Genomic DNA, 26375 nt, shown 5'->3' with positions numbered 1-26375 from the left:
AAATGTCATGTCATTTTTCATTCTTTTCACTCAAATTCAACTCTCTCTATTCTCTCTAAGCTCTCAATTCTCTTAATTTTCTCAAGTTTTATTCAAAATTTTCCTATACACTTATTTAAAAATACTATAGTTTTACTTAATTATTTCGTAAATTCATTTTGATTAAATTTTCACGAATGACAAGCTCTCTGATTTGTTTCGATGACAAGCACATTTCCACCACTCAAGCAATAATGGTAAGGAGAACTTTTACATTTTGTTATTTTCAATTAAGTTAAATTTAAAGTTTTTTTAATTTTAAAATATTTTATTTTGTCGATATAATTAGGCAGATGATCGTGTTTTGGAGGGGTTCATACATAATTTGTCAAAGAGCTCAGACACCGAAATTCGTGGTTATCAATAAGACATGAGATTCTTACATGCGTCTAATATGCTCGGGGGCTATAAATTGGATCCTATATTCATTAGTGTGTTGATTTATCGATGGATGGTCCAATCATTACGGGGTCAGCAGTCATTCCTGGTAAAGAGGACCTTAATGAGGCATTTTTAGGGAAGGTATCGAACAAGTTTCAAGGTGGTCGAATATATATGAGGTGGTTAGAAATTAATGTCAAAGAACTTTCTCGGAACGCGCCCAACGTCGTTAAAAAATAATACACCAAATTATTCATCTTGAGGTTAATCGGGGGCATTCTAATGCCCGATAAATCTCGAAATTTGGTACACATAAGGTCTAAACCTAGTCAACTTTAAAGAATGTAGACAATTGGGTTGGAGATCAGTCGTGTTGACCACATTGTACCGGGAGTTGTGTCGGATGGCAAAATCGAATAAGATGTGAATCAGTGGTTGTCTACTCTTACTATAGTTATGGGCGTGAACGCTCAGAAGCCAAGGTTAGTTATTGATTTTTTCAAACATATAATAATTATGCAATGATTTGTAATTTAAGATTTCTTACATAATAGAATTTACAATTGTGCACTGCAATTTGAATGAATGTCATACGCTAATCCAGATATCACAGAATGTGCCTTGCCAAAATTTTTGGCCATTCAGAGTATGTGGGACGTGAATATGCCATTGATAGTGCACGCGGCGGTAGAGCTGCACGAATCGAATCGAATGATGTGATAGTTTGGATAGAAGCAAAAAATTTTGCTGCCATCGAGAGACATGGAAGCACTGCACAAGCTTGATCTGCGAGGAAAGACCGATGAAAATTGGCAAGATTACCACAATGAGTTCATTAACATTTGGGATCGTAGGATGGAATTCTTATCCATCCGCGAACCCTTTTTCTCATCAGGCACAGTGGCTTGTTTGGAGTATATTTTTTGGTTCAGAGTCATCTACAAGCCATATATATTATCAATAGAGTCGAGGAGTAGGAAACTTCATCAAAAGAAACCACAATGACTCCCCCAGCAATGTAGGCTCGGAAGACATGCCACAACAGGTTTGTCATTGGCTCCAACCCAACAAATGTCTCTGATGTCTACACCACATCCCAGTCAATTCCCTCTATTTGTTCATGTTCATTTCACTAACCCCATGTTTTATTCACAAGCACCACATTTTATACCGAGCTTTACACCACCACAATACCTTGTATCTACACCTCTCGTAGGTATGTATTTTGGGGCACCTCCGTTCTCAGTATACTATACTTCGATGTCGATACCGGTGTCAACACAAATGTTGATACAGATGCCGGCGCATGTACCGACACTAATGTCGTTATCAATTCCAATATTAATTTCCACATCAATGCTAACGTATTCGAGTTTTGCGATGTCATGTGGCTATTCGCCAATAGTGTCACAAACACCCACCACATCGTTGTTTTATCGAGGTGGGTCATCGATGCAACCACCTTCTCTTGGAGTGGAGGTCAAACGATAAGAGGCTAGGATGGCATCGCACTCAAGCATAGAGAAAGACGATAAGGACAAAAATGAAGCGGAGGTGGAGGTGAAGATGAGTACGAGGGTTAAGGTGAAGACGAAGAATATGAGGACGATCACAATCAAGTGGAGGAGCCGATACCACTAGTTGTACACAGAAATACCATGTGCACTCGTCAGCCATTGCCCTGTGGCATACATTTGGCTCGATGACGCCGACGATGTATTTTTCATTTACTTATTGTGATGTAAATATAATTGAAATCAATAAAAATGATCAATTTTTTTTATATTTCTGTTGCAACTCATATTTGTCTTTGTTAAATTCTAATGTAAATTAAACGTGATTTTCCATATATAAAATTTGATATGAAATATGTAACTTTAGATAGGGACCTTTATTGAACTAGTGAGTAATTAAGGTATAGGGACTAAATTGTAAAACTGGTAAAAATTCAATCACCAAAAAATTGTAATTGGTACTTGAAGTAGTGCTTAAAGTCCCATTTTTTTCACTATATGAATATTAGTATACGATGGCAAATACAAATAAAATACAAAAAAAGAACAAATTTTGTACAAAAAAGAAGAAACATTGTAATCAATTTTATATCACAAAAAAAAATGCTAGCGACATTGAGGCCTCAATGTATCCCTTAATACGGAACATGTTGCCTTCGTATGCCATGGGTTTCTATAGTATCCCCACAACCTCTATTGATTGTTCCTCTCCCAAACATCCATATTAGTGTGTATTCGAGTAAAAGTTGGATGACCTTTTAGGATGCGATGCAAGTTCATGTTCGGGGCCAACTCGAATGGGGCATTGGACACTGGCGGTCACGCTCTCATTTAAGATGAGTGGGAGTTCAGATCTTCTTATATTGTACATGCGTTCCAGTCTATCCACATTATTAATATAAGGTGTGTACTCAATTCGAACATTTGCACATGCGACAATTACATGTATGCGTGGGAATCAAAGTGCTTGGAATCTCTCATAATCGAAAGTCCCTTCTGGTATGTCAACACGGTATGATGCCCCTGACATTTCTTGGTCAGGTGTTGGGCGTAGCCTACTCTGTGACCCGAAATCTTAGATTTGGACGCAAGTGACACACTGCATACATAGTGTTCACTCTCTTTGTATTTTGTCTAATTTCTTTCATTACATCATCACACCAAATGTGAGCGCCCACTATTTTCTTAGCATATGTCGCAGCCCACTTTGAAAATAAGGCAACTGGGCAAAAATATGTTTCTTTGACAACCGAGGTTATCGGCAAATGACACATCCCCTTTAGTTCCGAATTGATGCATTCGGCTAGGTTCATTATCATGTACTTGTACTGTAGACTTTCATCATACGATTGTGTCCTTTTTTCAAATGGTATGTTGGCGAGGTAGTCCGCTCTAGCGTTGTTAATGGCATGGAAGTTATCCAACATCTCATGGAAACGATGTTGGACAAACTTGTACCCTGTCGAGAAAAGTATATTAATGAATGCAAACAATATACGCCATATATGCTTTAGCATGATTATGGAAATAGTGGCATCTATGTACCCATGTCAATGCATTGATCTTGCTCACTTTTCGAAGACCATTTTGAGTGGTAGTTAAAGCCGACATGCCTTATACAATACATATGGTGGGTGTGATCCCAAAGGCTACTATGTCGCTCAACAGCAGCCAAGATTCCGGTTCTCCTGTCGAGTATGACACATATGTCAAGTTGTGGGAAAATGCAATGACGCAATCGGGTAATGAAGGAATGTCAGTCATTTGCCTTTTCGAAGGAAGTTATTGCAAATGCTATCAGCAGAATCCTTTGATTAACATCCTAAGCAACAACCATCAACAATTGATACTCTTACCTCTTATATAGCCAGGTGTCGTCAATTTGCACCAAAGGCTTGCAGTGCTAGAAAGCTTCCCTGCATTGATCGAAGGTTTAAAAGAATCAATAGAATACTATTTTCCCAATGACTAAACAATCGTCGTAGTACGTTGGGTGCATTTTCAGACCAGTTACAGAGCTTGGTACATATCAATCCAGTACGTGACACCATTGCTACAAATCGTTGTATGACTTGTCCCAACCGTGATACAGCTTATCCATAACCTTTTATTTTGTGACCCATGCTTTGTAGTACGATAACATGTAATAATACTGATTACAGATGTTAGCAATAAACACTAGGATGGGAATATTGGGACTCGCTTTCACCATAAGTAAAATTATGTTAGATATCATGTCGAAGTCTAGTATCAAATGATCATGACTTACACCTACAAATTATAAGTTAAAGTTATTTTTTTGAGAAAAAATGAAGACACCGTTCAGGTCACATTATGTTAGAAAATCGGGTGATCGCATCGTACACTTGCTGCAACAAAAGTATGTAAATCAAAATACTTATTTATCGTCCACAAGTCTATCTTCTTTCGAAAAGATGCCATGATTTTCCATTTGCACCTCCTATCGTGCATTGCATACTTTTCCTCGAATTTCTCTAAATGAGATTTTGTGATGTGATAATTCACATCATTTTGAAGCTATACCGCTTTAGTGCAGCAAGAAAAACATCTTTGATGGGGTACTCCATGCTAACTTTCAATACTTGGACATCTGAAAATGAGCTTGCACGACTAGGTGTTCTGTACAGTAGCTGTTGAAACACTAAACCACTTTCGGTGGAGAGGTTGATGTTGGTCATGTAAGGTAGAGGTTCATATGCCTTGAATCATAGATTTGGAACTAAAGCATTGTCCAAATCCTCATCGTCAAAACCGTAACGTTCTAGCTCAATTGGAACCAACTCTGGTTCAAAAAAAGTGCTACTTCCAAATCATCCGGACTAGATTGTTAAATTGGATCAAGATCTAACTCTGATCAGTCAACAACATCCGCTACCCTTTCTTCGTCGACTGCATCTTCTTTCTCAACTGCGTCTTCGTTGTCATCTTCAACCAATGGGTTCGATATACCCTCACTGGATTCGATCATTGGGAGTAAGTCATCAATTCTTATATACCCCATGTGCCCAACAAAAGCTGCACCAGATTGCCAACCGGTATAGGTTAATGGCCCCTCAGTGTAAGTGCTTCTCCCCCAAAACATCGAACCACTGAAGTTGAAACCAAACGCACTGACTCAATGTAGTTCTCAAGTGTCAAGGTTTGGGTTATGCTTATACCTCGACTGATATTGGCCGTCAAAGTTGAAATTGGTGCCTTGAATCGAAGAATGTTTACCTATTAATGCTTCGGGGATATCATAATGAGAGCTTTGTAACAAACCAGTGAACCCACTGCACAATCGTGTAGTAAGACTTTCTGCTTCTGCTTTGGTTACTTTCTACTTCTGCTTTGGCTCCAACTTAAGCTTTCCTTTCACATCAAATATCTCATACTTAAAAGGGGTATCTACATTGCAAGCTCGAAATTCTTCGTGGCTCAAACCCCCAACTTTCTTTCTAATTCTAGTTCATAGCTCATGCGATTGAAAATTCCATAAATTGAACTCCTATAAATACGACCCCGATATTTTTATTGCATATTTGACCGTCGTAGTAAATGACAAATTTCATTCGTCAACTCATTTTAATTTAAAACAAATTAGATATTTAGAACAAAAATATCTTCAAATGGATACCCAAAGAAATGAAGACGACACATGTAATGCAACTCTTCAATGTTTTATATGAATTTATTGCGTGTTTAAGTTCTGAATATTTTGATATTTTAATAGCAAAATAGAATGATGAGAGAGGGAATGCGTGCTTCAAAATGCATTTCAGAATACATGCTTTCATCGAATAATAATAATGAAACACTTTTCAGTGCTTGAAAACGTGTTTCACAGATCAAATGATTTCATCAAATGCATACTTCAAAAAGGTCTTTAATGCTTTAAAACGTGTTTCAAATCTTACTCTAATTTTGGGAATCTCGAGTAATATTTGAAACACATTTTTCAGATATTCAATGAAAACGTTGGTGTTGCGATACGTTTTCTGCGACGAGGATTTTTTCCTTTGCAATCTCACCCTTTTCCCGCACCTACAAAAGTGAGACTTCCCCTATTTGCTCTAGCATCCCTAAATCCATCATCTCTCTCGGCCTCCATCCCTCTAATTTACAATATTTTTGTCTCTCAGTTTCTTCCCTACTTCAGTATTAAAATTTTTGTCGCTAATAAAATTTTCGATTTGAGGTATTCTTGAGTCGTCGATGATGCAATATCGCTCTGAGATGTACACATTTAATATATTTTTTCAAGATGGGACCATTATCTTGGAAACCTATATTGTGGAAGTTGGGTTTTGGGGTGATTTTGTTTTATATGGTCACGGATAGAAGTCTACGTAGAGGTCTCGGTCGACGACCATGATGAGTTCATGGATTAGAGTATAACGGGGGAGCCAGTTGATGGTCATTATACGAGCACAATCTCAAAATTTTCGGATACCCGGAGATGTTGCCTTATAAATACCATACAGAAGTTTAAGGGCATAATCATAGGGAAAATTGTAGGGCTTCTCGCTATAATTGGCGTAATTTTTTCTCTATTTTCACGTAGTCGGTATCTTTAACCTTCATTCTTATCCGAAAGTCGACACTGCCGTGGACATAAGAGGACTCTCGAGCAGACAGCGGTTGTTGCGGTGCAGTAAAGGTGATGCTCCTTTTGAGGTGACAATGGTTGTCGTTATTAAACAACCCATTAATAACTACAACTGCTGTCACACCGACTAAAGTCTGACCTCTACTATGTCGAAACATTCGCTCTCCGCCTGAGAACCCTCTTGTGTCTACTTCGGTGTTAGCCTTTGGATAAGAATGAAAGGTTAAAGATACCAGCTACCTGGAAATAGAGAAAAAATTATGTTGATTACACCGAAAATCCCTTCGTTTTTCCTTATGATTATGGTCTCAATCTTATGTATGGTATATATAAGGCATCATTTGCGGGTATCCAAAAAGCTTGAACTCGTGACCGCATAATGGTTGTCAAATGGCCCTCGGTTATACTTAAACTCGTGACCACATCACGTTCATTGACTGAGACCTCCACTTAGACTTCGACTCGTGACCGTATCAAGCATTGTCACCCCGGAACCTAACTTTCATAAGATGGGTTTATGAGGTAATGGTCCTATCCCAACATGACATATAAAATGTATGTGTTCTGAGACACGTTAATACATCCCCAACCCCTCAAATCTATTTATAAACTTTCATGGTTTTACACCTAAAACCCTAAACCCTAATTCTTAACAAAAACCCTAATTTTTAATTAAAAATCTAACCCTAACCTTAAAAAATAAAATAAAAAGGTCGAGGAGAGAGTGTGAAAGCGCGTCTAGCTGAGCGCGCTTTCACACACTCACTCTAAAAAAGACCTATTTCCCTAAATTAAAAAAAATAGACCTAAAAAGTCAATTAAAAAATTGACATATACTACTAATTTAGCCCATTGATATCTTATATTTTTATATTGGTGCAAATTAATCAAATTTTAAAAAAATCTAATGTTAAGATAGACCTCTTAAAATGGTTTAAAGTTGTATAGAACTAATCCATCAAAAGAAAATTTTTTATATTAAAAAACATATATTTCATCAGATTAAATAATTTTCTCCCTCAATAATATTACTATCATTTTTATAATTGATTTTATAAAAAATTTAAATTCTTTGATCAATAAGTAGAAAATTATTTTTGAAAAAGTAATTACAACAAATGAGGGAAAAAAAAAACAAATACAACAAGGAAAGCCCATCAAAACCAAGCTTCCCTAGTAGAGGCCGAAAAGTTAAAACTTCGATAAAGAAAGGGAGATTTCAAGGGTGGAAGATTGAGTTGTTATTTATGTAATAAAAAAACCTAGTGCTTGAATTGAATGAATAAAATATTTGGGTTTAATTGTAAAAACTTAGGAATTGATGAAGTCGCATGTCAGATCACAGCAACGTAAATAAACTAAGAATCCTAAGTTTACAGTTTTACAATTTACAGCAATGAAACCCCCTGCATTCCGTTCATTCAGATTTCTTACCAAAAATATCAAATAACCCTCTCTCCACCACCACCACATTTCTTGAGATCCCAACCACACCCACCGTTCATTCAGATTTTCCGAGGCTCAGTGCCTTAGCCTTCATTCTCCAAACCCCACAAACCTCTCATCTCTCTCCTTTGGACATCAATGGCGGACTATGAGCCAACACATCATCAAACCATCCCCAAGGAAACGGCTCTTCAAGCCTTAAACACTATAATCCAGCTCCATTTTGAGAAAACCCTGGAAAAGAAAAGAGCTATCGATCTCCAAAAGAAAGAGCTCCACAAGCTTTTCCAGCTCTTCTTCATCTTCTTAGCCCTCGTCTTCATGGCTCAAGCTCAGTCCACACGTCTCCAATGCCGCCATTGTTGGGCACCCATCACTTTGCTTTCCCTTTCCCATCTTATCTTCTACGTTTCAGTGGCCCAGACCTTGAGGTGCATCAATGGGTTCAAGTACCAGAGAAGGTGCCACAAGCTGACTCTTGGCCTGGCTACTGATAAGCTTAGAGAAATGAAGATGAGGATTAACAATGGCGAGTTCGTTGATGGGTTTGGAGAAGAGGGTGAGTTCGAGATTCATTACCAGGAACCTCCTGAAACTTACTTTGCAAAGTTCAAGAGAAACTGGGCATTGCATTTTGGTTTCCTTATCTTGATCTATGCTTTCATGGTTTCTTCTACAGTTGTCTTGCTTTGTTTTTAACTCATTTGGATCATTTTTTCCCCAGTGTTGTTTAAGAAAAGGAATTGATTGCTTTATGTGTATATCTTGGGTTAGATTCTTGAGGCTCAATATTAAATTAAGAAGAAAAACTTGAAAAATGATGTTTATTATTCTTGATTCTTTTTTTTTTTTTTTTGCCTTTTGGATAAAAGGCTTAATTGTTAATGATGACAGTAGTATCTGCTTTTTATGTTGAATGTAGATTGCGAATTTGTATGTTTGCTAGCAGCATTTCTTGGTGAGGATAGAGATAGTGGTTATTGTATAAAAAGGAAGATTGATTTTAAACGTAATTGGCTTGACTCCACTACTTTTGGGGTGTTGAACGTTAGAATTTAGAGCACACCATCCATTAAATCTTGAAATTTGTTTCCTAAACCGATCTAATCGAACCGACTTCGAGTAGGTCGGTTCGGTCGATTAACCATTTTTAAGCGGCATACAAACATCTCAGCTATACTTTATCTTGCTGGTCATGTTTGCATGCCAAATTAAAAGGGGGAAGATCAAAGATGAATGCCGGCTGGCAGGCGCAGGCGCTGGATTGCAACGAAGGTCGAAGGGGGCAGCTTTGCTATTTTTTTTTCTTTCTATTTCAAGAAGAAGAAGACATTTAGGAATCAGGGGTTCTGTTCTGTTTAGTTTAGACAAACACAACTAGGGCTCTTCTTTTTTTCTTTTTCTTTTTTTGGTTTTAAAATTGGGTTTTAAAGTATTTGGGTAAGAACAATTGGGTTGCTAAATTTAAACTAGGTTAGCCGGTTAGTTTTTTGGGTGTGTTTATAAGCCCGTTTTGTCGGTCAATTTCAAAACCGACGAACCGACATGGACCAAATCGAACCGGCCAGTTTAAACCGACCAATGGTATACCCCAGGAAAATGTACTTGGTTAGGTTTTTTGGCAAGGTGACAAAGCGATAAAAATGGGGGCTACTAATTAGTGTTGGGTTAAATTTTTACTATTTTTGTTTTGAGATTTTAAAAGAAGGGCCTATGCCCCAACCTTGTCCTTTCACTAGGGCAGTAGGATTATAATTTCATTCCAATCTACCTCCTTTTAGAATGTGAAAATTAAATTAAAATAAATGATTTTATTTTATTTTATTAAAATAAAATAATAATATAATCTCTTTTCTTTTTTTAGTAAGAGATTAAAATTGATCAATTTAAGTAAAAAAGAGAAAAGAAATTAAGCGATAATTAAAATCATTATAATTGTCAGGGAGGGTGGAGTGGTAGATTTTATAAATGTCTTCCTAGGTACTCCCTACTCATTCTCCTTTTTACTAGATAATCTAGCATTCTAGCTAGCTTAAGGAAGACCAAACGATTTCATGATTGACAAGTGTTTAATTCCATTTAAACTTTATTACATATCAAACAGTAGCGGAACACCAAACAAAATACAAATAAAAACCAGAACTTTGAGAGTGCCACCTTCTTTAACTAACTGGCGAAGAAGCGCCTAGAGGAGCAGCAGCAGCTGGAGTAGAAGATGCATCACAGTAGCCTCTAAGGATGTTGCCTTCCTCAGATGTGAAACCAAGGGAAGTGAGCATGGTAGGCCAACATTTACGAGTGATAACCTCGATGCCACCACAACATTCAGGGCCGATGTCAGTTTGGCCATTAACAAAGAACAGAATGATCTCATCTGTGCATGATTTCAGCTCATTTAGTGCATTCCAGCACTCGGCAAGCCCTCCATTCTCCTCCAGGCGGCCTGGCTTGCTGGAGATGGGCAGTTGGCGTGCAGCAGTTACAGTAGCCAAGACATAGACGAGGACCAAAACATGAAACAAATATCTGACAGCCATGAATAACTTCCTTCTTTTTTTCTCTTTTTTTTTTTTTTTTTTTTTGCTTTTGAAAGTAATGGATGAAGAGCCCCGGACTATGAAGAGGTTATTTATAGGAGAAATCGAGGGAGAGGAGTGGAATAAAACTGAAGACGCCTTTAAAGTTATTAATAAGAGGATCTAATTGTCTTAATCATAGGATTCTTTTAGGGGAAGATGATGGGTTTGTACAAGTGAGTAACTTGCATGAATACCAAAAGCTGTAATCTGTGATGGCATGCAAGGTTGATCAAATGAGCCTAGCAAATAATGTAGAATATAGTGTAGGAACACCTATGCTGTCTGGTGCAATCTTGGACATACATAACAGAATATTTTAAAAAAAGTAGTTCTAAACGAGCAATATAAGGGTTTTTTTTTTACTGATAAATTTTTTTAGCCAAATGGCGTAATTTTATATTATTTGACAATATAGTCCAATTTTGATGACGAGACGCGCCACTTCAATAAGAGTGGGCTACATCATTTGCATTTTTTTGTCTATAGGAGTTAAAAATAAAATTTGTCAGTTCAGGCAATTAAAAGTCTTTTAGGTTCAATGGTGGCCAAGGTTCCCTGATAGAATTGATTATCACTAGTCTAAAACGTGGAAAGCTACTGTTGCGAATGCTTACAAATGTCTTTTGCAAGGATATTGGGATCCCATGAACCAAATTAAAAGAGTATATGGAAAGTGAAAGTTCCCCAGAGAATTCGACACTTCCTCTGGCTTTTAGCAAAAAGGAGAAGCTTCTAACGAACTATAGTAGATGCAGGAGATCTTTGTAGGATTCTGTAGTTTGTGCAGTTTGGAGTTGAGAGTCTTGCATTCATTTAACGCGGGATTCTCCTATAGTTTCTCGAGGTTGGACCAGCGTTATTCCTATGAATGCATTTGGCAGCAAGGGAACATGTTTGTTTTCCAACAGTCTAGTTTGTAGATTGCTAGAAGATGTTTCACTTGGGGCAAGAGGGTACAACTAGCTATGGCAAGTGAACTTAGTCAGTGTAGGGGGAGACGAGAGATTGGTTGGAAGGCTCCACCATCAGGTTGGACTCAGCTGAATGTTGATGGACCAGTAATGGTTAGCTCAAGAGCTGCTGCAGCTGGAGGGTTATTGCGCGATGGAAGTGGTGAGTTTCTAGTTGGTTTCTACTGCAAGTTGGGCATTTGCTCAGTATCGTAAGCTGAAATTTGGGCAGTATATCATCGTCTTCATGTGGTATGGCAGAGAGGATACAAGACTAAATCTATAACTTTAGATATAGAATAGGACTAATAGTAAAATTTTATCAAATCAATTTAATGTTAGTAAACATTGAAATTTTAAAAAGTAAAAAGATTAAAATCGACCAATTCGAAATGTATAGGTACTAATAATCAAAATAAAAGTAAAAATACAGAGTCTAAATCCACAACTTGTGCATAGTATAAATTCTTATATCGATATTTTAATTTTTTTTTAATAATTGATTTTTATTTGACTTATGAGTAAGTATCATATTTACTCATTTCTCTTTCATTTAAATAATCGTAATTTTAATCAAATTAAATTTTTATGCCTTTAGTTTCACAAAATTTTGAATATTTGGTATATGAAATTGATTATTCAGAATTTATAAGTACTTCTATTATCATACAAAAATATTTGTGTGTATATATAGTTGAATATGATTGTTGAGATAATATATATTTCATGTGTATTTTGTCGTAACATATTTCTTAACATGAAGTGCGTTACATTTATTAATAAGTAATATGTGTATATATACGTGTGTTTAGACGTATATATATAGGTATTTTTTTCACAAATATATAGATATGTATTTGATATATTATTTTAGGAGTTATATTGTAAATGTTTTATATGTAATTTCTAATATTAATGTAACATATAAAACAAAATTTTAATATTCTGAAAGTTGTGGTGGTTCTTGTCCATCATGTATTCTTTGAAAGTAGTGATGGTTTTAGTTTAGCATAATTGTAGAAAAAGCTCTGAATCTTTGGGGGCTTTTAGATATATGCCTCTAATCTTTTTTTTTTTTGATTTCGTGTCTCAACGTAATGGATTTTTCAGACATCAACCCAGTTGAAACAATACCCGTTAGCTGACAGTTAGTCAACAGCCGGTCAAAAATATTGGTCTATGTCTATGTGGTGTCCCAGTTGACTGATGACATGACAGACATTTAAATAATAAGGCTGGCATGGCAAAAAAATTAAACAAATTTAATAAACATAAAACAAAAAAACCCTAAATCCCCCAAATAATCTCAAACCCTTAAATTCGAAACTTCCCCAAATTTTAAAATTCCCAACTCGTCAAATTCTCCAAATCGTGAAATCTCCAAATCTATAACATCCGAAATCTTCGTTGAATCCCTAAAATCTTCAACAATCTCCTTTTTGAATCATTGATTGAGGGATTTTTCTACATTCTTAATCCTTTAGAACCAAATCGTGAAATCCCTAATCTTTTCGAAAATTTTTATTTTTCTTCCTTGTCATCTGAAATCATGGATTCATATAGTTCGAATAGTCAGTCTAGAGGTTGGGCAATGCATGGTTCGAAGAAAAAATCATTATATGCAAATATTGTTACTTCATCGCGAAGGGAGTATATCTACAATGGACTAGCAGTAAAATGTCACTACAATAAGTTAGCTCCAATGGACACTTCATGGAGCGATTTAAATCCGAGGAGGAGGTTTTATGGTTGTTCAGATTTTCGGGTAAGTGAAGATTTTTATTTACAAATTGAGCTTGAGCTCAATTTTGATGATTCCATAAATCTCATAATTTGTTTTGTTTTCAATTTGGATTATTTCAATTTGGTTGAATTGGGGTTTGTTTATGGGACAGTGGTTGTGATTTCTCCAAGTGGTACAATGGGAAAATGTGTGACTATGCGACTGAGTTACTGCATCAATTGCGTGACAGTGAACGAAATCTTTTGAAGGATAATTTAGCACTTAGAAAGAATGTTATAGATTTGGTTGCAATTGATGGTAATCATAATGGTGGCAGTAGTGCTGTTGACATTGAGGTTGAAGGAGGTAGATCAGTTTGTGGTGTTGAAGGAGAAGTAGCATTAAGGAAGAAAATGTTGACGGTGAAGCAAAAAAATTAAAGTTATCAAGAAAGAGAAGTCAATGCATAAGATATTATTTTTTTGCTTTATGTTATGTATTGTATGCATCACCATAGGTTTCTTTTTTGACAATAGTGTATACAACTATCAGTTGCAAATGTTGATTGAATGTAAAATGATCCAACATATGTTTGTTTATGTTTGGAACTAATAACCAATTTTGGTTGTTTTTTTTTATGTAATTTAACATTATGCTTGGAAGTAATGACCAATATTGGTTGTTTACGCCTAATTTAATTTAGCTTAGTAAATAATGTAGCGACAATAAACATAAGACTGAAAGGAAAAATTTGATCATTTAAGCATATTATTTTCCCATTGCAATTTGAATAAATGTACTTTACAAAAGCATATGATTAGCCTATACACCATTCACCCTATACATCATTCATGCTATATCAGCCAAAAACCAGAATGTGTGTGAGCTATACATGAACCGTAAAAAAAAAAAACCAACATATTGGTTTTCAATACAACAAAATAATATTCAACGTTGGTGTATTCCAAAACTAGAATGTTGTAGGCTCAAAATGTGACTACCATCTTGTGTTCCAAAACCAGAATGTTGTAAGCTCAAAATGTTGTAGGCAGAATACCTTACATTGTCTATTTTGGATCACGAGCTGCTGCGAGATGGTTCTGCAAAATAGAAAATAGATATAAGATAAATGTTGTAGGCCAAGCTAGTTTTGGCACGTATAACCAGCATATGAAATGCAAATAGATAAATGAAATTATGACACCCTAGATAAAATGATTTGTTTGACAAAGGAACTTCGCAGACAGAAAACTGTTGCAATAAGATATTTATGTTGTATGACCTATTTGCAGAAGGTTATATGCACAGTCATGACGTGGATTATGACATGATTTGGCATACAACATAAAGAAAAGGATAGCATCCCCAGTTCCAGAAAAAACACAACAGATATATATATAATAAGCTACATTTTTTTCCATGTAAGATTGCACAAGTTCAATAGCAAGTTATTACTGTGAATCACAAGACAAATAGCAGAAATCATTCAAAACAAAATAACAATGATTTACTCATGTTTCCTACAACTGATTCTTGTGTTCCTAGATGGTCGAGAGGAGCCTTCCGCTTGTTATTTCGCGACTTGGGTGTTGAAGAAGTTTATCCATTACCATCTTGGCATGAAGCTATCGTCATGCTCCTTGTGATTCGACCAGACTACAAGAGTATTTTATATTAATATTAAAATAATATACAATGTTTGATCAATAGTAAAAGGAAGAAACTCTCATAAAATGTTTGCTTTCCCTTAGATTTATCTGAGGTAGTTGACCTTTCAATGGGAGATTTGTTTAGGTGGTTGTGCATCTTGCTGCAAAAAATGGACCATAATTATTGGTTAGACAAAATAAAATAAAAAAATTACTCAATATATATAACTGAAGAACAACACTGTACCTATTTCGAATTTGTGCAAGATCGCTTGTTATGGCTATGTTGGCCACATTGAGTACATGTCATGAGTAAACCTTTCTTACTCAAGTGGCCAAGCTTCAATTTTTTTAGTTCATCTTTGGCCATCTTCCTATTCTTTTTGAGCCTCCTAGGCATCTTTATTTCAATAGGAGGTGGCACTGGCTTAATACCAGTTTTTTCCCAATGCATTGGAAAATAGTAAACTTTTTTTTGTAGGTATCGATGTGATAACATTCATACAAATATTTATCTAGTTGAAGCCCTAAATGATACATGGTAGCACATACATGGGAACATGAAATCCCACTAATCTGTCAACTTCTACAACTACATATTTTTTTACTTAGGTCCACTATATATTGATAACTTCTTTTCCTCAACTTACATCCATTTTTACTATTCCATATCAGTTGCCACTCTACACAGTCTTTCCTGTTGGCATCAAACTTAGCTTTCACCAATGGACCATAATTTTTCTTCTATCAATTACATAACTTCCTTTTTTTGTACTATCCTATTCATCATCTTGGTCCTAATATCCTCAAGCATTTTGATAATGCTTTTGAACCTAGCTTCAACAATTCTTGAATTGAATGCTTCACACAAATTGTTGTCAACTATATCTAATGTACAAGTAGTCCCCCAAAATGCCCTAGTCCATATCTTTGGAGACTTTTTCATCAAATTATCGTAAACATCCGTATATTTCTTCTCCAGTGTTGAATATAGATCATCTCACTCTCTCTCAGTCGTGCACTTCACAATCTGCCAGAAATCACACTCATAAGATTTCCTTAACTTTCTCATTGACCAATTTGCAAACACGTGCCTCGCACAATTCCTATGCTCCACCCTTGGCAATATGTCAGAAATTACAATCTCAATGCCCTAATTCAAAATAATAAACCAGATAGATTGTTAGAAAAATTTAGTTAAATACAAATAATTGAATAAAAAATAATGAACCATATTTACTAACCTTTTGTTGGTCACTGATAATTGTGTACCCATACTCATCTTCCAAGCCCAAATCATTTGATAGGAGACTGAGAAACCAGACCCATGAATCAGTGCACTCCATTTCAACCACAGCCCATGCAATAGGGAACATTTGGTTGTTTGTGTCCCTTCTAACAGCTGTGAGAAATTCACTCTTAAATGGGCATTTTAAGAAGCAACTATCTAGCCCAATGAGTTGCCTACACCCAGCTTTCCAGCCTCTCTTTAATGCATCAAAGCACACATAATACCTCTTAAAATGAGGAAGGAAGTCTACTGTCACCCTTTGAAAAGTCATTCTTATTGTGCTTCCTGGCATCTTTAACCTTAACTCATGAGTATAGTCCTATAACTGGCCAAATTCCTCCTTATGATTCCCAGCCATTTTCTCCTTCACTATTTTCTTCACTCTATAACAACAGTCAATGGTCACATTTACATGCATCTCAGAAGCACATCTTTTTTGAATTTTCCTCAGCTTCGTCTTAGGGTGATTCTTGATAGTTGCTTCAAAATGTTGGGCAATCATAGCAACAATCGCCATTTTATTCTTAAAACTAACCGAACAATGGTGCTCATCTTGAAATGCCTTTATTTGCAAGCATTTCACAATAGAACTGTAGCTAGCCCTAATTCCCCATGGACAGTTAAGGGAAGCAATAAACCTCACAACCACCTTTTTCAGTTTATTCTTAATAAACTTCAGTTGTTTTCTACATTCTTTGGAGTACTTTCGATTTACACTCTTAAATTGTTTGCCATCCTTAAACAACATTTCCAAACTAAATTTTAACTTATCATTGTATAAGGGAAACTTGCTCCTCATTCTCTCACCATCCTCATGTTCTTCCATATTCATCAACAACAACTTCACTATCATTATCCTCTCCAACAGTAAACCCTAAACTAATATGTCCACCACTTTTCACACCACCATACTCATCTACCTTAATACCAGTAGCAGACACACCCTCCCTATCAGCTTGTACACCTCCTACAGCACCTTCCCCAACAAATTCTACCATTTCCAAATTACCTTCACCATCACATTCTACCCCTCCATCATCACCCTCCCCATCAACTTCTACCCCTTCAACATCACCCTCCCCACCAGTCTACAAAAACATTTCTTCTACACTTATAAGGTGGGTTATCAACCTCATGTGCAACATATAGGTCAATCTCCTTAAACTTGACCCAAAAGTCTGACATAACTATAGTGGAAGTGTCATCATAAATCACCCTTAGATTATTTTGTACCCTACTGTACCAGGCTCATGAAAATATGTTAACATGACAGTGTTAAAACCTAACCCAATTTCCATTATTTTACATAATTCAAAATAAGATAGTGTCTGGGTCATCTTTAAGCCTAATCACTTCCCCATCTACATATCTAACATATGGGTCCTTTACAAAGTGCCTACCCACGTGCAAAATAATATAATATTCCTCATCTGATGACATCTACAAAGCATAAACAAACAATTTTCTAAGTAAAAAACATTCAAAAAATAAAAATAAAACTCACTACCTACATCGAGACCCCTTCTTTGAATATAATACAAAACAATAACACATGTTTACAATTTTAACATCTTTTTGCTTGGGTAATAGAAATCAACAACATCGGGACCACTGTTGCATCACAAATCAACAAAATAAACCCTACATTGTGGTACTGAAATTGCAATAACAAATAACAAATAACAAATAACCAATAAACCAAGCCGAAAATGGAACTTATTTTCCCAACAAACCAAATAAGAAAGCACCTACCTTTCGATTTTGGGTTACGAAAACTGCTCACGACTGTTGAAGCTTTTTCGTTCCTAAAAGTTTTAGGGATTCAATGATTTGGTACATAAGAGTTTTAAGGATTTCAAGAATATTTTGGAATGCTAACGATTTAAGGATTTCAAGATTTGGGGATTTCAAGATTTTAAGGATTCAACAAAAATTTCGGATGTTATAGATTTGGGGATTTCATAATTTGGGGAATTTAACAAGTTGGGGATTTTAAAATTTGGGAAAAAAGTTTCAAATTTGAGGGTTTGAGATGATTTGGGAGATTTAGGGTTTTTTTCTGTTTTATGTTTATTAAATTTGTTTAATTTTTTTCCACATCAGTGTTATTATTTAGATATATACCACGTCATCAGTTAACTGAAACGCCATATTGACCAAATTTTTTTGACTGACTGTTGACTAACAGTCAGCTAACGGTTACCGTTTTAACTGGGTTGATATCTGAAAAATCCGTTACGTTGAGGGCTGAAATTAGAAGAAAAAAAGTTTAAGGGCATATATCCAAAAGCCCCCAAAGGTTGAGGGTTTTTTTTTTTTTTTGCAATTATGTCTTTTATTTTTAGTTAGTTTTCGATTTTTAATTTTGTCTCTAGTTGTGTTTTGACGTATATATATATGAGATTTATCAAGATGAGATTTATCAAGACAAGGGCACCCTCAAATTTATTCAAAATCATTCTTGAAGAATCTCATCAAGAGAGTGTTCACAAAATTAGACTTAGAGATCCTGAGGAGGAAAGGCCATTTGAGACTTGACTTTTATGCAACATCGATATAGTGAGTCTTTTAGGACTTTTTACAGTGAGTTCTTAATTGACGGTATTCGTCATCAGGTTGATCTAATGATGACTAGGTTGGGATGCAAATATCAATAGCTTAATCAAAGTGAGACATCTCTAGATTGCTTCTTAATCTTTTCAGTGATGTGGTTATAGTTAGTTTATGTATTGCATGCAACATGTACATGTGTCATGACTATATATTCATTTGTCAAAGAATTCACCCTATAGCAAAAAATAAATAAAAAGAATAATTAAAATCACTAGAACATATTTGGTTGGATGGAATTAGAGGTGATCATGAGCCGGGTCGAGTTCGGGCCGAGCCCAACTAAAATTTTAGGCCCATTTTCTAGGCCTCGGGCCCGATTCGGCCCGAAATATGGGTCTAAAAATTTGTCCAAGCCCGACCCTAGAGAAAATTATTAAGCCCGAGCCCGGCCCGGCCCATATTAAATATATATAATATATATTTGATTAAAAATAATATATATATTTGATTAAAAATAAAAAATATATATTTAATATATAATTCGACAGGCCCGGGCCAAAAAAGTTTTACCCGAGGCGCGAAACAGGCCTCATTTTTTTGCCCAAACCCATATTCCGGGCCTATATTTTTACCCAAACCCTCCCATTTTTTGGGCGGACCGCCATGATCACCTCTAAATGGAATAACTATTCTATTTCATCATACTACAATAATCCTCTTGTTTGGTAAAGTGATCATGCAAAAAATGCTATTGTGACCCTAATAGGGTTTCAATGAATAGGCTCCCCTCGAAAACAAGAGAGAAACTCTCTCTCAAACAACTTCAAATTGCTATTGTGGCCCTAATAGGGTTTCAGTGAATAGGCTCCCTAATAGGGTTTCAGTGAATAGGCTCCCCTTGAAAACAAGAGAGAAACTTTCTCTCAAACAACTTCAAATTGCTATTGTGGCCCTAATAGGGTTTCAATGAATAGGCTCCCCTCGAAAACAAGAGAGAAACTTTCTCTCTAACAACTTCATATTAGATTTAAAACGGGGAAGAAACAAACATAAACTCATCCGAAATCATTTGTTTATTAGTTATACACTAATTATTTTATAAGTTAAGCCTAGTTTAAAGAAACTTTGCTAATATATTTGATTTAACAAACACTACAGCTTTCAAAATATCATTACTACAAAATGATGAGAAACACATTTCAACACAAAAGTTTGTCACATTTTTTGGTTAATTGTTACTTAATCAATAAAATTAATTTTTTGGAATTATATTTATGCAGAGCTTGATGCAACAAAGAAACACACTAACAAGAAAAGGCGAGAGACGCAAAGTCAAAGCTAATGCTTTGGTAATTACAAAATAGCAGAAAATGATAGGTATAAACAATCAACAAAGTTAACAACCTAATACCAGCATAGCATGCTGTCCACCAACCTTAACAGTGAATCAAAGTAAATCATATTGAGCTACCTTACATTGTTCCTCTTCTGTATTGTATTACACCATTCTGTTCATTGGGATTCTTTCATTTGGCCGAGCAACCCTTTCTTGGGGAGATATTACTTGTGGCATTGTCATTCCTCCGGAAACAATGATCTCTGCACATAAATGAAGAATAACAATGAAGATACATGGTTAATGATTGAAGCGTCCAAGGAGTAAAACTGACAATCACAGGTTGTCCATAAGAGTATGGAACTAAGAAACAAAGTCATTTTAAATAATCTATTTATATATCCATAAAGAATATTATATTTTCCATCCACCCCCCTCTCTCTATATACACCCTAACATACACGAATGACTGAATGAAAAATACTAGATTATGTCAAGAGTAAATGAAAGGTCCACTAAGATGTCATGTAAGTTCAATTCAGCCTTAATCTCAACCATATACAAATCGTTTTCTATAGTTAAGCTCTTTATGGCATATACAAACAACAAAACCGCCAAGTAAAATACAAACATACCTATGCCTTCTCGGATTGAGAGATTTGGCCTTATGATCTCTTTGGAGTTCACTAGGAAGATATCACCAATATATAGATGGTTTGTTGGGACAAAAACACTGCATAGCTCTTCATCTTCGTTTTCTCTCTACAATACAAATACACAATCAACAAGCAGAACCACTAAAAGACCTTGTAGGGGAAAAAGCAAAAATTCCTTAAAGGAGAATTTGGCTATTACATGACTCAAAAATTTTAACCAAGATAAGCAATGTTCATTCAAATGGAGTCACAAGAACAAGTTTTGCAAACCATATAGCCAAGTAAAGTTAGGAAAACCATTCATTAATGGGCATTTTGTGTCTTCCATGACTGTGACCAAGTCTGTTACAGAGCAAACTAGATTATCAAGTATCAAACTAGAAAGAGATGAACCATCTTCCCTAAGACTAGAAATTTACTAAACTGAAGATTGTGCTGGAATTAATGCATAAGGCACATTCTTATATTTTTAATTAATCGAACACACAACCCATCCTACCCACCCATCCATCCATCCAAAGACATTCCACCCCACACACAGAAAGCATAAATTCTACCAATGAGAAATTAAGGTTAGTGTTCTCTCTCCCAGTAGTGGTGGTTATGCCCTGCTCTTCTCCCATAGACAAAGGTGGCCTTTCAAAGATACGAGGATGTCCATGAGTCTATCCACATATGTGTTGGCTGTCAAATGCAGTTCATTTTATACATGCAACAGTAAAGATTTTGGATTGACAATAAAGGTTTAAGGTCTTCAGGGAAATAAGTCTCTTTCAGAATCCTTGGACATACAATACAAACTTCCTTCAAAAAGGATCATTTGAAAAATAAGCAAGCCATCACACAGAATGCATTTGTTTGAAAATTTTGATTACCAGCTAGAGAAAATGATATCTTCAACTAATGTGAACAAATGCAGATTATATCATCAAATCCCATTCCTCTAGAGCAGTAATACGCTAAGAGAACGTAATAAACACCCAACTTGATAGGCACCCAAGAGACCTTTTCATGCCAAGTTGTTTTATGAAGTGTTATTTACCCTAATAAAACCCTTGATAATATTCTTTTCATGTTAAAACAATTTCGCAGGCATAGAAGAGGTAAATTACATTTTTAAACTCCCCTTGAATAATCCATGATTACATGTCAAGCTGAAATGGTATACATGGAAAAACAATGCATGTTTTGAAAAGAAGAGATGAAATTAAAAATAGTACCTGAAGGATGACAGTAGATGTAATGAAGCCAAACGCATATTCACCCACACGTGGATGACGAATGATAGCCACCTCCTTAAATGCTGTAGTATTTTGATCTAAAAGAACCAGGATAAAGTCATTGTGTGTTTCAAGCAAAATTGAAAATTCCTTAGTTGCCAAGCTGTGAAATGATATGACCATATTGTAAATATTTCTTTAAAGGATACGAGTGGAGTACTGACCCTTGAACTACCAAACTTAGAAGCAGAATGTATATATTCGCAAAACACATAAACCAAATTGAGTCACTTACTTGTGCAAATATAGCAAAATTTCTTTAAAATCCCTTGGATAATTAATTCGACATTTACCAACAGGAGGAAGCAATGATGTTTGGTCGGAATGGGAACCAGCCGGGGTACCAGTCTAGAGAATGGCATTCAACAGGTTGGACCAAGAGCCAGAATGGAGCGGTTGAACTGGCTAAAAAAACCAGTTGAACCGGGACTTTTTTAAAAGGCTTAATTCACAATTTAGCCCCTGAAGGATACCTATTTTCCCACTTTGGTACCTAAACTTTATTTTGTCCCAATTAGGTACCTAAAGTATCAATTTCCTCTCTTTTTGGTCCATTTTGTAACGAACATTAGAAAATTTTGTTAGGCAACTTTGGCCAATGAAAAAGAGCCATGTGGCATGTTTTGGCCAATGAAAAAATGCCACATGCAAATTAAGTTTACTTAAAACAAAAAAATTACATTTAAATTAAAAACTAAAAAATTATAATTTTAAATATTTAAATATTAAAAAACATTTTTTACTTTGACTAACCGTTGACCAGGCACATGGCGCTATTAGAACACGCCATGTGGTCTTTTTTATTTTTAATATTATATATATTATATTGATTAAAAATAAAAAAATCATATATAATTATAAATTTTAAAAATTAAAAATAATATATGAAAATTGAAAATTGTTATAAAAATTAAAGTAGGTATTTAAATTTAAAAACTTGAAATTCAAAAACCTTTTTAGAATTTTATAATTGTATGTTTTAGAATTTTATAAAAATATTTTATTTTTAAAATTTTTTAAAAATATTTTTTAAAAATATTTTTTTTACAATTTTTTTATATTTTTTACAATTTTTTTACATTTTTTGTAATAATATTATTAATTTCAACTAATTTCTTTTCAATTATCGTTTTTCTTTTGTAAATTTTATTTTTATAAACTTTTCAAAATTTATATTTTATTTTTCTAGATTTTATATAAATTTTTCTGAATTTTTTATATATTTATTTACATTTTTATATTTTTTAATATGTATATACATTTAATAAAAGAAAATATTTGTTTTTTTACATAAAGACACCGCTTGGTATTTTGTGATTGATTATAAAAAAAATTTTAACGCTGTCAAAAAATGGATTAAAAAATATAACCGAGACATACTTTATGTACCAAATTGGGAAGTGAGTGTACTTTTAAGTACCAATTTGGACAAAAAAAAGGTTTAGGTACCAAAGTGGGAAAATGAGTATACTTTAGACGCTAAATCAAGAATTAAGCTTTTTTAAAAGTATTTTTTAATATTTTGAATTTTTAAGGATTTTTTAATTGAATTGGTCCAGTTCAACCACCGGTCCGATTCTAAAAACATTGGGAAGAATTCTCTGAATTCTGAATCGTCAAAAAAATTATAAACGGTAACACACTAGACTAATTCCAAGTCGATAAAGCAGTTTATACTTAAGCGAATGCAAATCATTGTTTAACTAAATTTAGAGTAAAAATCATATTAATATACAAGTTAATTAGGTGTAACCTGGAGATATTGCAGCACTTATTTGTTTCGAGGCTGAGTATATATGCCTAACAAAGGGCATTTGCTTTATGACCCATTCTCCCACTGAGAAAACAGCAGCTCCCATCCATGATGAAACAAAAACACCAACAAAGAAGACAAAGAGCAGGGATGTGATAAATCCCAGTCCTGCAAATATAAACTGTGGCTAAGACAATGATTGCTCAGAGCACAAAAATCACTAAAGAAATCTGCATACAATGCAAGAATGAAGAGAAAGAAGTTTTTCTTTGATGAAGCAGTATGTTTTGAATGAACAATAAATAATCATGTCAAATAGATCATAAAATTTACTAAGTAAAATGTTAAGACAAATCATAAATGTTTTGATGATATTTAGGAAAAGGGAAACAACGATACCCCTAAAACCTCAGGCCACAACTTCTAGCAGCAGTCTTAATCACTATGGAGTGAACAACCTTAATAATGATTATCTTGAGTTCTATCTTTTTTTAAATTTCTTTATAAAACTTAATACGATTATAAGCTGGGTTTTTTTTAAATGAAATATTTGAAATTATGAAGAATTTTGGGATTTGATAAGAGTGAAGCATAGTTATTTATTGATAATAGGAGGAAAGTACTCATAAACTTACTAACACTTGAAGACTCAACAAACATCAAAGCCATGAGTGATACAGATGGAATTACCAAATATGTCAACGCCAAGTCGCTCGTATAATGGACTGAAGAAACCATCAACAAACTGAATAAACCACCAAGTAATGAAAAATGTAACTGCAACAGGAAAAAGGACCACGCTGCAATTTTTCATGTTAAACATGGTCAGTCTTGAAATATCACAAGGAACAAAGAGAAATGAAAACTTTCGGAAGATACCAAAGCTTAATACCATCCAGTCATGAACTTCTTCGAGAACCAACTCTGGAGAACAAAACAACATGCCTGAAGAATCATTGAAACATTAATTTCAGACTTAAAAATAGATTTGAATCCCTTTCATTCATTATCAGCACAGAAGTAAGATTCTAAAAGTTCTTTCATCGCTGCCATTCTTTCTAAGAATTCATTGAAACTAGCACATATTTATTATTTGGTTCACTTCAAACATGATTTTAGAACCACTAAAGTAGTCAAACTCTGAATCTTTCATTACAATGACTTGAAAAATATTTAAATTCCTCGAAAATTAGAGCACTTGAATTTCCATAAATGATTTCAACATAGGAAAATGAACAAATTTGAACTTGAAAGCACTCCATCATACAGGTCATTCAAATTCACAGTATTTTCTAAACCGCAAACATGCATCCCAACTCCTTAGCATTCCCATCCTCCTAATACACTGCTGTCAATTAGTTTCTGACACTCAAATAGCTAAAAACATAATCAGAATATCAAGATTTTCCTTTGTTTAAACAGAAGCCTATCGGCGGAGATATTAAAAAAACAACAAAATTTCTGCTTTGAACTCAACCAATTCATAGCAATTAAACACACTGGATAAGAGAGAATGAAAAAACTTGAGTTGTATTAACAATTTTCACTTCCCATGTTATTTGTAGTTAGTCACAAAGTACATTATTTGAGACGATTCAGTTACAATTGCATTCGGAGTAATAATCTCAAGAGGAAGCCGAAGATCTGAAAACTCAGTGATTGATCCTAAATTTAAAAGCGAAAAAAAACCTTGCGAGTGGAGGAATTGGGGGAGCTAGGTGGAGACTTAGCCGGATCTTCGGGATCGGTACTACCATTTTCGGCTTGACTCAGTGGAATCGACGTTGATTCTTTCTCTTCCGCCATTGCCATTTCCTATTTTCTTTCTTATTGTTGTGAGTGAGAAAAAATCTTGACCCTTGGGACGGGAGAGAAGTTGGAAGTTAGGATCTGAGAGAAAATAAAGGATTTTGATTTTTCCTTTTTAGTAGTTAACACTTAAAGTACACTTCATTATATTATAAATTTTTAAAGCCAAGATTTGTATCTAAAGCAATTGCACGTGGCGGCTTCCATTTCTCTTCTTCATTAATAGAGCATAGAGAAAACAAATTATAAATACAAAAACAACCTTTAATGAAATGTTATCTTCAATTTCTTGCTGGCGTCATGGTCCCAGATAACAGCCTTCGCTCCCGCTCACTCGGGATTTCGCATTGAGGAACGACTGAGATGCAGATCAAAGATGAAAAATAATCTTAAAATTATTTATTTATTTTTATAAAATATAATTTATTACCAATAATTTAAACCTAAAATGTTTTTAAAGAAGTATTTACTAATTTTGAATAGTTTAATTATATTTTATAATAAATTTATTAAAAAATATCCAGTTATATACCAGATTTCAAAAAAACATAAATCATGTCTTATTAAATCTAAAACTAGAGTTATAAGTTTTTTTTTCTTAAATTTTAAAAATAAATATATTTTTTTATAATAACAAATATAATCTTAGATTGTGTTTAACATTCCTTTTTCAACTTATAGCTCAGTATAAATATAAATAGTATACAATGTATGGGTTGAGTGTAAATATTTTTTTTTTGAAGGTGTATACTTGTTTTTTTGGAATATAGAATACTTGTATTATTTAGAATATATTATACACTTTAA

General features: G+C 34.5%; 3 protein-coding genes across 3 annotated transcripts; 1 reads left to right on the top strand and 2 right to left on the bottom strand.

Annotated features, from left to right (window-relative positions):
- The first annotated feature begins 7824 nt into the window (after positions 1-7824).
- Positions 7825-8750, top strand: LOC107914701 (uncharacterized). The gene has a single exon (XM_016843708.2). The coding sequence runs from the start codon at positions 8128-8130 to the stop codon at positions 8686-8688; it is 561 nt and encodes a 186-aa protein (XP_016699197.1). The 5' UTR covers positions 7825-8127; the 3' UTR covers positions 8689-8750.
- Positions 8751-9934: 1184 nt separating this feature from the next.
- On the bottom strand, positions 9935-10759 carry LOC121222150 (egg cell-secreted protein 1.4). The gene has a single exon (XM_041102108.1). It carries the CDS (start codon positions 10524-10526, stop codon positions 10152-10154), a length of 375 nt encoding a protein of 124 aa, XP_040958042.1. The 5' UTR covers positions 10527-10759; the 3' UTR covers positions 9935-10151.
- A 9298-nt stretch (positions 10760-20057) lies between these two features.
- On the bottom strand, positions 20058-25781 carry LOC107914405 (protein LIKE COV 2). The gene is made up of 7 exons (XM_016843315.2): positions 25449-25781; positions 24652-24704; positions 24450-24559; positions 23760-23927; positions 21947-22044; positions 20706-20832; positions 20058-20333 (listed from the first exon to the last, which is right to left on the bottom strand). Exons 1-7 carry the CDS (start codon positions 25569-25571, stop codon positions 20233-20235), a joined length of 780 nt encoding a protein of 259 aa, XP_016698804.1. The 5' UTR covers positions 25572-25781; the 3' UTR covers positions 20058-20232.
- Positions 25782-26375: the final 594 nt, after the last annotated feature.

Source organism: Gossypium hirsutum, chromosome D10 (genome assembly GCF_007990345.1).
Source record: "Gossypium hirsutum isolate 1008001.06 chromosome D10, Gossypium_hirsutum_v2.1, whole genome shotgun sequence".
Lineage (NCBI taxonomy): Eukaryota > Viridiplantae > Streptophyta > Magnoliopsida > Malvales > Malvaceae > Gossypium > Gossypium hirsutum.
The sequence above is the reverse complement of the archived record's forward strand: the minus strand, read 5'-3'. Positions and strand labels throughout refer to the sequence as shown.

Coding starts and splice junctions, on each gene's coding strand:
- LOC121222150 (XM_041102108.1), bottom strand. CDS start 10,526: ATGGCTGTCAGATATTTGTTTCATGTTTTGGTCCTCGTCTATGTCTTG.
- LOC107914701 (XM_016843708.2), top strand. CDS start 8,128: ATGGCGGACTATGAGCCAACACATCATCAAACCATCCCCAAGGAAACG.
- LOC107914405 (XM_016843315.2), bottom strand. CDS start 25,571: ATGGCAATGGCGGAAGAGAAAGAATCAACGTCGATTCCACTGAGTCAA. Junction 24,560..24,651: donor AAGAAGTTCATGACTGGATG/GTATTAAGCTTT, acceptor GAAAAATTGCAG/CGTGGTCCTTTTTCCTGTTG. Junction 23,928..24,449: donor ACTTGGCGTTGACATATTTG/GTAATTCCATCT, acceptor TTATATTTGCAG/GACTGGGATTTATCACATCC.